Below are 12107 nucleotides of genomic sequence, written 5' to 3'. Positions count from 1 at the left end.
GGAAGCGCAGGTGGGTGATAAGCGCAGATGTGGGTCCCTGCTGTCACGTGGAAGAGTTCCCCTGTGCGTTATCTATTTTTGATATGCTAAAGATCTTAATGAGAAGGTTCAGTCGTCATTTTTTCTGACGAGTCAAACTGTACTGTTTATCTTAAAAATATTGCCCTCACTGGCTGCCCCTGGCAGAAAAGCACGTTTGTGGAAGACCTACCTCTGATTTTCTCTTTGGATTGATATTTCTAACCCGACAGAAATCGTATACAGGGCCAGATTCACCTGCTGGGGGATCCTTGAGCAAGGAGTGGCTGCGACAGAGACACCAGTCACCCGATTACAAGACACTACCATCATCATGATTTTGAAGCTGTTGCTGAATGCTAAAGACATTATAATGTCTTTGGTACAGGGCCCTTGTACAAGACAATGCCTCAAGATATTCATATAGTAGTCCATACTCCCACACAAAGTATTCAAAATATCAAAAACTAATTTCCACAGTGAGTCTGCGGCCTTCGGGGTAGTTGCCTGCTTTAACTGGTTAGTAAACCAGCCTTGGACTTGCATTTGTTCTAAGCAACATTCAATTAGTGCTCCTTTCCAATGGGAATGTTATATTAACTTTAAGGACCAGTGTATGTCATTGTTATTTTTAATCATAGAAATTGTCTGAAATAAAAGAGGAGGCAGCAGAAAGATGGACAGCATCTGGGTTAGCAGAGCAGAATATCAGAATATTCAACTTTAAGTTGTGATCTGTTCAAAAGTAAAATACACAGAATTGACTAACTTCTTGTTTTTCAAACAAAGCATTAATGAAACTTTTCAAAGAACAATAAAAACTTTTCATTTGCAACATTACATGAATCATTTCAGACATTTGGGTGGCCGTTAGATGATGTTTGGACTTTAAAGTTGGAATGTGTCTATTTACAACAAGACCTGGCAACCCTGACGCGTCGCGGTTTGTTGTCGTTGGTCCCCAGATAAACACGTAGACAGCATAGAAACAGAGCAGGTAGAAAGTGCACCACTAATTCAATGGCTGTCATCCTATGTGTTTTTATTCTTTATTTTTTTCACGAAAGCTGCTGAGAGTGTTTGGATTGTTAGTGTTAGTATTGGCAAAAAAATAATATATGTTATATGTTCGCTGGTCATGATGATATAATAATAATAATAATAATAATAATAATAATAATAATAATAATACATTTTATTTGTACAGCGCTTTTAAAAACTCTCAAAGACACTTTACAAGAATAGAATACATACAAGAATACATAAAATCAAATGAAATATGAAATATGAATTATGAATTTCAAATGACAAGTTCTCATCATCATTAACTTGAATGTAGCATGCATTTTAGCACATGAATAGTTCTGATCATAGGGACATATGGGACACAGAGAGATGATGAGGAATAAAAATAAAAAGCTTACTGAGCATGGGCAAGAGGGCACAGGTAAAGGTAATGATAGCTTTCATAAGGGATACCGGTTTTAATAGGATATGATGCATAAACAAGATGAATGACATGAAGAGCGATTTTATTATTAAAGGCATACTGTGCAGGATTTGGCTGCTTCTGTTCTAAACATGCCCTTCAAAGGTACAGCAAGCGATTCTGGAAAAAGAGTGTCAATTGCTGAGTCTCATTACCTGGTTGTCACATGACTTCCCTTTGGGCTGGTGGAAAGATTATTAATTGCAAACAATCAACCATCTTTCTTCAGAATTGCTGATGCCCAGAACACAGCAAAATACTGCAGACACCACCACACACACTTCTAGTGGGTCAAAGTTTTGACTGAGAGGGATTTTTGAGTGTGTGTATACACACAGTTTTAAGGAAAAAAATACTGTATAGTATACCTTTAATGTCTTTCATGTTGTTGCTGTCCTTTTGTCCGTTGGTTGTGTAACCTGTCGATGTATTTTGCGTGTACCTATTACTTTAGGTATGGCAATATAGTTTTATATGTATTGTAATTGTATTGCAACCCTGTTTAAAATAACGATAACAACAATAAAATATATAGGACTATGTCATAAAACTTGGAGGATACAATTAGGGCTGTGTGTGTGAGTGAGTGTGAATTAATATTAAAAAAAAAAAAATTAGGGATTTAGTTTATAAATCTATGAACTGATCCACTCTCCGGAGCAGAAGGTGGCAGTAATGTACCAATGAGCTGGATGCCAACTGCAGTAAAACATGAAGAAGAGGAGGCAGCGGAGGAAGAAGAAGAGGGCTGGTGTAATTTTCCACGGGGTGTCTTTTCTAAGCAGAAAAGGGGAAAACATGGATCTTATCAGTAAACCAAGGGGCAAGTCCATCGTGTGGCTGTACTTCGGCCTGAAGGCAGATGACAAGGGGCAGCCTCTGAACTCTGGCGAGGCCGTCTGCAGGTTATGCCGAAAAATAGTGCTTGCAAAAGGTGGCAATACAACGAATTTAAGAAGTCATCTGAGACGTCGACATCGTGCAGATTTTCTTGAGACCACTTCTGCCGCGACCTCTGGAGCTCTGTTTGAGGTTCAAGGTGACTAACCACCAAATTCAGCACTTTCACTGCAAGAATTGTGAATCTAAAGCATGCATCCAATTTGAGTCATGTTGCACTGCTGCATTCATCCCCCCCACCCCCTCCTGCAAAGTGGGAAGTGTAATTGCAGCGGGGCACTGGGTTTCACGTGGTTGCATTGCAGTGGGGAGCAGTCAAAGTCCCTGATCCTAATGCTGTATTTGTATATGCACACTTTTTGTCATTTCACTACATAACCACGTGGTATGGAATACTTTGTTTTGTCTTTGCAGAACATTTATTGTTGCAAGAGTGATGCGAGTATATTTATGTGTGCCACATCAACGAATGCAACGTTTAATTCCCACCATGCATTGGGATTTTGTATGACACATTCAAAGAATATATATAATCAAACTACATATGTTGAAGCCCACTCAAGCGTCGGGCAAGTAATACAACAACACCGTCCAGCAAGTTTCCAAGCAAGACTGTGTGTATTTCTCTAAACATGCGGTTATCTGTCTCACACATGATGACATTTCCACAGCTGGCGGAACTGATAAATTGTACACAGTGCAGCACAGAGCGCTTAACTTCGTCATGCAACAGTGTTATTTCTGTTAAAACGTACCATTGCTAAAGATGCTTGTACGCATGCGCAGAGAGAAGACGGCTACAAGTCTGTTGTACGACCGTCTTTCACCCTCGTTGTTGCCATGGCATCACCCAAACAGTCATTCACACAGTCCCATGTAAGGAGCGCGAGCATTTGGCAATATCTTGTCATTTAAAACGTAATTTCACCAGCTGTGTCCCGCTGGTGTGATATGTTGGTGCAGTGACTGGTCAGTTAGAGCCGCCATCTTTAGCTTATTAAACCCCCCTCCATCAAAAATCGACTGACCCGTCTCAATACGAGCTGATAATGACTGTGCTATAATCGAGGTAAAGCACCGGAACCAGACGGCCTCAGGGGCATCACTCCGCTTTGTTTACCATGCTTAGTCCTTACATCTCTGACCGAGCTGACAGCTAACATAATGAATGCACACCTGAAGGATTCTGGTGATTTGTTTGAACCCGATATGAAGACTAAAGAGGAGGTAATTCTGAAAAAAGAGCAAGAGTCACATGAGGAGGAAGAGTGTGAGGTAACCTTAAATACTGCTGACATTTCTAGACATGCAACAGTGTCAGACTTGGACCTAGATGAACTTGAAGACAGCAGGACTGAGATCAATTTGGTTACAAAGAAGCAGACGACATGGGCTGTGAATTGCTTCATTGGCTGGTTGGAGTCCCAGGGGCTGCAGGTGGACCTGACTACAGTGGAGAAGACTGAGTTGAACGGGCTGCTGAGACATTTTTATGGATCTGTCCGGAATGGCAAAGGAGAGCTGTATGGGATTGCTAGTTACATTGCACTGAGGGCAGGACTCAACCGGTACTTCAAGGAGCCTCCTGTCAGCCATTCTGTGTGCTTAATGAGAGATGCTGAGTTCACCTCAGCCAACAAGGTGTTCTTGGGAGTACTCAAGAGAATAAGGAAGTCCGGTCGAGACTTAACATCACACCATCAGGCACTGTCCCCTGATGATGTTCACATCCTCAGACACTCGCGTGTGATGGACACCAGCACTCCAAAGGGACTTCTGAACAAAGTCTGGTTTGATATCCAGGTACATTTCGGCCGCAGAGGGAAGCAGGCCAACAGGAACCTAAAATCGGATTCATTTGTAATCAGAAAAGACGAGAGGGGACTGAGATACTGCACTTTATCCTTTAGTGATGAGGCAAAAATCCACAACGAGAAGGACAGAAGCTCAATGTTTGAGAAGCCAGGAAGTCAATTCTGTCCCATTACTTCTCTTTTAAAATACCTCAGCAAGCTCCCATCGAAGGCAACCGCACTTTACTTGCAGCCGAAGAAGGAGTTAACAGATGAAATATGGTACAGCCACATTCCCCTAGGAGTCAATTATCTGGGTTCAATGCTGTCCCGCATGTGTAAAGAAGCCAACACATCAGTCATCTACACCAATCACTGCATCAGAGGCACACCCTTTCACCAACTGTGTGACGCGGGACTGGAGAGGAGAGAAATTGTTCCTGTTAGTGTGCACAGGTGGGACGTGTTTATTCGCCTGTTGCCATCCTAATCAACATGTCTCCCGTTATTCCTGCAAAAAATGACCTACATATCATTTTTACAACAGGTCTGGAAGCTCCCTCCAAAGTCAGCACACACCATCTATCTGGAGCCTTAAGCAGCGAGGCAATATTTTGCCACAAAGTGATTCAGCCGGCCCAGCAGGTCTGCCGCCATCCAAGTGGGCACCCCTAATAGAAGTTCACTCAAGCACACACATTCTGCACCAAATCTGCATTGGATTCATTATCTTAGTAATTAGAGCCTGGGATAATTGTTCAGATAAGTGTATAAAGAAAGTCAAATGTGATTCTGGATACAAAATGTGAAAGAAACGTACATTTTTCTTGGTGGGGGAACAAAATAAAATTGATGAAAACAAAGTTTGCTTCCATCTTTGCTATAAGTAATGTGTAAAATGGTGTGTGTTTGCTCTAATGTAATATTATGTTGTATAGTAACAGTCACATTCATGCAGTAATGTCAAACAAACAAAAAAAACGATAAACATGCCTCTTCCACTGGATTTTCTTAATAGCAGTATCTCATCTAAATTCAATATTTGACTAATTATTTCTGTTTTTTGCCGCTCCAGGTTTGGATTTAAACCATGATGAACTATTCGAGGACGTTTCATTCCTTCAGGCTACTTCAAACCAGAACTATGTCCCAGACGCCGTGCTGCCACCTGGCGAGCCTTGGCTCCACGGCGGCCCATCCCGAGCACAGCTGTCCATCCCTTCCTGCCTGTGCCTGTGCAGCGACGTTGGGTCTGAGATGTCCGTTCCCGGGTCTTCTGGCGAAGGGCAGATGGGAGAGATGAAGGTGTACGCCAAGTGTCACCTTCAGCAGGGAGTCATGTTTGGGCCATATCTAGGGGAGGTGTGCAGAGGACAAATGCCGACTAACCTCAAATACGCCTGGGCTGTAAGTAGACTGGTTTGATCAGATGTAAAGAGCCAGTTTTAAATTAAGTTGTGGCAAAACACTTGCGCTAAAATCACATTCAAAAGCTGTTGTGTTATTTGTGAATTGTGTTGATAACCAGAAGGAATTCCATGAAGAATTGGTTCTAAAAATACTTAACATACACATTGCTCTCATCTCCAGATCAGGGATGATGCTGCTTTTGTCTACGCTGATGCCTCTGATGAAAACAGATCTAACTGGATGAGGTGGGCAGTTTCTCAAAGATGTAGTCTGCTTTCTACCTTCTGCTTTACTATATTTATAATGTAGTCACTTGTTTGTTTTTGTTGATTACAGTATTTATCTGACAGAAAATGGCTCTTAATCTCTTTATCTCAGTTACATGCTATACTTGTTTGCTCTATGTATCAGGTATGTAACATATACCAGCAGTGAGGAGGAACACAACCTGGTTGTCTTCCAGTTTTACCGTCGCATCTACTACAGGGTTTCCCAGCCCATCACGGAGGGAACAGAGCTCAGGGTCTGGATCGGCAAGGATTATGCCACCTTACTGGGCCTGGGGATGGGTGAGTTCACTCACGGATGCATGGAACAACATAATGCAGATTCTTTTTAGTTTTTCACTTCCACATTAATTTTCAGCTGACAGTAGAGTTAAATTTAATTTGGCCAACATCTCATGCATTTGTTTCTGGTGGTGCAATACAGGTGACAATGTGAAATGTGAAGTTGGAGACAAGGAGACAGTTCTACGCCTCTTGCAGGACATCCAGTTGGTCACCCTCCCAGAGCCAAGCAGCTCTTCCCTTTGGTCAGATCACAGCCAATCACAGAGCCCCATGCCTATGATCAGTGACGTGACAACAATGTCAAACCCAGACGCAGCAAGTGATTCAGGCATGATTTCTGGCTCTGCCTTCCCCTCCTCCCTGATCTCCTTCCCCTCCCCTATCTCTCAAGCGTACGATTTTATGCCTGGAACTGAGAAACTACTGAGTAACCCAACCGCCCCACAGAACAGCCCGTGGTACTTTTTTGGGTTCGAGCCCGACCCAACCGGTCGGCCTCTGGACCGGAGCACTGTGGTGTGTAAGGTGTGTTTGGAACATGTGAGCTGTGGAGGAGGAGCAACGGATCTCCAAAACCATTTGAGCAACAAGCACCACATCAGACCACATCAGAGCAGCTACAAGGACCGGAGTCTTCCAATAACTATAGGTACGATAGGTAACTTTTACTGACTACTGTATGCTTGCAATGTGCAATTAATAACATTATTTATTTATTTTACATTTTTCTTACAACTTCAAACTTATTTTCGTAGATTTTAGACCATTATTTCGGTTTAGATAACATTTTACTCACCAGGGTAGTTGCTGCTCTCTGGGAACATAGTCACCTCTATGACAAAGTCCAACAGACCAAGACGTGAGCAGTCAGACAGGCAGTAAGCAAACCGGTATCATTTAGACAAATTATTCATATCCCTTTTTTTTTTAAGTAAAACTAAAAGTAATGCAATTTTATTTTTTTATTTATCTATTTTAAAAAAAATCCCTGAATTTTCTGGAAAACTGGTCACAAACAACTTTGCCAAATGTGGCAAGTTAAACCGCGAAGAGTGTCTGTAAAATGAGATGTATGTTTACAAAGATGTTAATGAATGTTTCCAGTTCATCTTTGATTTCTGTTTGGTTAATCTGGGAGGTTACAATCTGTCACTTCGTCTTCATTTGTTCTACAACTAGAGCAGCAAACTGGTGTCTAGTATATGAAAAATTGATTTACAACTTAAACCGACTTGATATTTAATAATTGAAAATGTGTTCTTTTTCACAAAAGGTCAACAACGCTCACAGTCAGTGATGGTCAACAGTGGTCTGGTGAGCACATTTCCAATTGTATCATCACAGACGATACCGGGGGTTGTGACAAATGCCATCACCAACTTTCTCATCATGGATCTCCAGCCCCCAGCTCTGGTAGAAGGGGAAGGCTTTAAAAAGCTGATCCATGCCCTCCTGCCCTCCTACAAGGAGCTGCCCTCACCCAGTCAGCTCGAGAAACTCCTGAAAGAACACCATACCAAAGGCAAGACGAGCCTGGCACAGCTGCTGAGGAGCAAAATCGACAGTGGAGAAAACGAGGAGATATCTGACTACACTGCTCCCATCGAGTTTGAGCCCAGGAGACGATGGCGAAGTCCTAACCATTGTAGGGAAGTTCCTCACTTTGTCACTTTAAGTGTGGATGTTTGGTTCCACAACTGGCAGGGCAACACTGATAGGTACCTCACCCTCTGGGCACATTACATAGACTGTAATTTTCACTTTCAGAACCTGGCTCTGGCAACCCAAAGACTGACAGAGAGTGGGGTCAAAGACTACAGCTTTCGAGCAGTGGACGCTCAAGTGAAAGTGATGGCCCAGGAGTGGAGAATCTCACAACCTAATATGGTCTTGCTGGGAGGGGAGGGAATGAACAAGATGAGGCTGGGCCCGATGAAAAGCACCAAAGGTGGAGAGGCTCCAGGAAGCGTTCCTCACCCGAACTCAACAACATTTCTTGAGAGGGAAGACTCTGTGTCACCTGAGGAACCACATGGCTCAGAGCACGGCCACTCTAGTGAAGGACTACCCTCTGTGCCGTGTTTCTTCAGCGCTGTGCAAGGCTGCATTGAGGAAGTAATGTCATATCCTGTCATCTCAAAGACCCTCAGCCAATTCCAGGGTATTCTCTCGACCCTGTTCCTGCCACTTGCTCAGAACAAAGGCTTGCATCAGCACCATACCCAGAGTCTATTGCAGACTCTGACGAAACAAGAACAGGCAGAGCTGAAGTCATGGGCTCACAGCCGACCAACGTGGAATAAACTGTACTCTCTACTGAGCATGCTCATCAAATATAAAAGCCTTTTCTGTGACATGATAAAAGAGATAAAAGGTGAGGGCTTGTCTAAAGAAGATACTACTTCAGAATCTGGTTCATCTGGCAGCTGCCATGCGAACTCCACCTCGAACACATCCTCAACAAGCATTACGACTTTGCGATCAGAATGGAAGGTTCTGGAGGAACTATGTCTGGTCCTCAAACCTCTGGACGTGGCATGTCGAACTCTCGCCAAGGAGGCATTCCCTCGCCTGTCCCTCATCAAACCCATTCTCACCGGCCTGCTCTCTCGCCACCTTGTGTCACGATCAGGAGATTCATCGTCTATCCTGAAGGAAGTGAAGAGGATGATGAGGAGAAACTTGGCAAGCTGTTACGACAACCCTGTTGTCAACAGGGTTCTGTGTGTGGCATGTTCCCTCGACCCCCAGTTTCATGGGATGGGTTTCATGGAGGAGAAGGTGAGTCATAAAGTTAAAATGCAGGGAATTGACTTAGCTAAACCCAGCCCCCTTAGTAACTGTTGCTATGCCTGCTGAGGTTACAGTGGCTGATTTACCACTGAAATGCTTAGTAATATTCAAAATAATGGGTAAAGCACGCTTCTCATTTCCTGCTGTTGATGTTGATTTTGTCATCTGAAATAACAACTTACTGACTTACCCTACTCTTCCTGCATTCTCTACGCGACTAAAACTGTATGATAGTATAGTGTGGTTATCTGTTTTTCTTGTGGTACTGATCTGTTGGTTTATGAGCTGTAAATGCACTGACCTCTTCAGCCCCTTGAGAGAACAGGCACTTGGCTGTAGGCACGGGTCCCTCTTATCCCCCTTACTCTTGTTGCCCAGGGCCACAAATTTTTTTGGGTGGGAAGACGGCACCTATTATTTGATTTCCTCTGCTTTTCTCGCCCTCTCCCATTGAAAAAGTTATCAGATTTACTTAGCATGGAGAACCAAAACCCGTAACTGTAGTGGTTTTCAAAAAAATGATAGACACAAGGCAATCAGAGGAGGAGCAGGGCTGGACTTAATCTCTTAAAGCTCTTAAATGTTAAATGCACACGCTTTGCCTAAATGAACTCTAGTCAAAAATCAGCAACATTTAAATATAAATCTGGAACTATCTAATCAAAGCACTGTAAACTTGACTATGAATCTGAATAGGCATTTGACGCCGGCTTTCAGCACTGGACAGTTTGATATTTGAGGTTTAATATCCCACCCACACACATGCAAGTCTGATCCTGAACATTTTATTAAAGCTAGTGTTTTCTTGGGGTTTCCATTTTGTTTTGGAATACATATTAAAGGATACCTTCACCCAAAAATGAAAATTCAGTCATTAGCTACTCCCCATGCCGATCAAAAGTCGGGTTTCAAATACAACATAAAAGGGCTCCTTCCAGCTTTCCTGGCATAATCCAAGTCTCTGGAAGCCCTGACATACAAAATTGATAAGCCAATATATTTACTGCAGCTGCTATGCTGAAAATGCTAGGGCACACCTGTCAAAGTAGCATAACCGTGAGGATGTCAATAATGGCTTGTCAAATCAATTTGGGATTTAAGAGCTTCTTGAAATTTGGATCAGGCTGGACAACTTATATGGAGCCATAATATTTTTGTTTGTTTACATTTACTTGCCGCAATGCTGTGCTTGAACGTCATTAGCCAAGAAGACTGAATTACATAAAGTTTTGAGGCTGCCTTCTTGCTCTGTTGTTCAAAAACTCCTCTATGTTACTTGATGATCCCTTCACTAACTCCCAATCATAGTTAAAATAATGTGTGAAGCAAAGAATACCCTTGAACACAAATTAAATCTTTTCGTTGTGATTTTCGTTATTTTCAAGGAGCAGACAGCCACTTTTGATTGGCTGAAGAAAGAGGCTGTCAGGATTGTGAAGGAGGACAGGAAGAGAAGCCAAGTTAAGAATCAAAGCCAGTGCAAGAGAAGCCCCTCACCTGGTTCACCAGAGTCAGAGAGTGACTTCCTGAGGAGGAGCAAGCGTCTCAAAGAATCCCGCCCAATCAACTTCAGAGAGATTGATGATTATGAAGAGAGCGATGCAGGAGAGGATGAAGACGGCGAGTGGGCAGATCCTGGCTCTCAGGCCGGGCTCTCTGGTATGGAGTTCCTTCTGGGAGACCTGTTCTCCTCTGCCCCCCGGAGCAGGCAGAGTTCTGTGGAGGAGTCTGTAGACATGGAGATGTCTGTCTTCCGAGCCGACAAGGGGACATCTCTGGGAGTGGAGCCCCTGCAGTGGTGGAGGACGAAGGCGGTACAGTTTCCACTGTTGGCCACAGTGGCACGGGCCTACCTGGCCGCCCCAGCAGTGGCAGGAAATGCTGCACAGGACTTTGTGCGTGAAGGAGCTGGAGCCACATACAGAAAGAGAGCCAATATTCCTCCAGAAAATTTGGACTCAATCTTGTTTCTTCACCACAACCACTTACCCACCACTGAGAGTGGGCACACAGCAGGTCGAAATGATGACCAGAAGAGTGGGATGGACAAGGTCCCATAAACACCCAAAATAACATTCATTTGTTTTTCACAAGCTCAGACTTTAACTAAGCTACATGTGTAACATCCAAATTTAAACCTGATTCAAACCAAAGTTCCGATACAGAGTTGGCCTGAAGTACAGCACAATATCCGCACTCAGGACATAAACAGATGCTGAGGTTGGATGAAGTACGCACAGAGGTCATATAAAAGTGTAAAATAAGTGCATGTTAGGAGGAGAGAGACATTTTTTGAGGAAGGCAGGCTGGGACTAAAGAGGAGAAAGAGAAAACCAGTTATGTACTGTGTATTGTTTGGACTGTTATACTTCTGATTTGCATTTAACTTGACTGTGTGTATTAACCTTGTAGCGCCTTGTGCCTTACCTCTTTTAGATACAATCATACAGTAGATTGTTAGGTATTCCTATTTTATATTTTGTATCCTTTCTAACAAATGTATGTAACTGTGACTACAAGTGTGTGTTGTCTGTGAAAACATACAGTAGATGAAAGTCCTCCATGGTAGCATAATGTGAAACTACCATGTGCCTTTGCTTTTGCATTAATACTTGTTTTTGTGTTATGAAACACTGGTTAAGAGATTACATAATGCTTCTTATTTAGCAGTAAATCAGTCATAGAACCTAAATTATGGTTCAGGTGATCACGAAAGTGACGCGTAGTACGATGAACTTTTTCAGCACTACACTGTACACTGTTAACAGAATGGATGAAGCTTATTAGCACAAAGTCTGTATTGTCTTAGACTGTGATGTTCATATTCATGTTTACTGGAAAATGAAAGTCCACATGCTGAACAGTGCTTTAAAGTTTAATACTAATATTTACGTATGAATATTGTTCTGTTTGTTTTTTCTGCTGTGATGTACATATTCATGTACATGCAGAATAACTGTTTTTTTCGATGTCTTACTGTAATGTAAATCTACCAATCACATACTTTTTAAAAATAAAATATATTACCATTTGAACTGGGTCATGAATAATACACTGTATATTAACATAACACAGTACAGTAGTATTATTTCTACTGCACGGCTAACTGAGCTAATTTGCTAACAGCAGCTA

At 42.6% G+C, this 12107-nt stretch overlaps 1 protein-coding gene across 3 annotated transcripts; it reads left to right on the top strand.

The window, feature by feature from the left end:
- Window positions 1-2266: 2266 nt before the first annotated feature.
- On the top strand, window positions 2267-12010 carry LOC141004596 (uncharacterized). Of its 3 annotated transcripts, XM_073476179.1 has the most exons (8): window positions 3380-4656; window positions 4748-4845; window positions 5276-5607; window positions 5791-5855; window positions 6022-6179; window positions 6322-6831; window positions 7456-8963; window positions 10361-12010. In XM_073476179.1, the coding sequence occupies exons 1-8, from the start codon at window positions 3572-3574 to the stop codon at window positions 11033-11035; spliced, it is 4431 nt and encodes a 1476-aa protein (XP_073332280.1). In that variant the 5' UTR covers window positions 3380-3571; the 3' UTR covers window positions 11036-12010. The 3 variants fall into 3 exon arrangements, with proteins under 3 accessions (XP_073332290.1, XP_073332280.1, XP_073332300.1); XM_073476189.1 differs by lacking the exons at window positions 3380-4656; window positions 4748-4845 and adding an exon at window positions 2267-2546; XM_073476199.1 differs by having other exon boundaries at window positions 4600-4861.
- The last annotated feature ends 97 nt before the right edge of the window (window positions 12011-12107 follow it).

Source organism: Pagrus major, chromosome 1, assembly GCF_040436345.1.
Source record: "Pagrus major chromosome 1, Pma_NU_1.0".
Lineage (NCBI taxonomy): Eukaryota > Metazoa > Chordata > Actinopteri > Spariformes > Sparidae > Pagrus > Pagrus major.
Note: the sequence above shows the minus strand (reverse complement) of the source record. Positions and strands in the feature narration are given on the sequence as shown.

Bases quoted from the DNA above. Each gene is read 5' to 3' on its own strand.
- LOC141004596 (XM_073476179.1), top strand. From the start codon at position 3,572: ATGAATGCACACCTGAAGGATTCTGGTGATTTGTTTGAACCCGATATG. The intron at 4,657-4,747 runs GTGGGACGTGTT...TTTTTACAACAG, and splicing joins GTTCCTGTTAGTGTGCACAG to GTCTGGAAGCTCCCTCCAAA. The intron at 8,964-10,360 runs GTGAGTCATAAA...GTTATTTTCAAG, and splicing joins TGGGTTTCATGGAGGAGAAG to GAGCAGACAGCCACTTTTGA.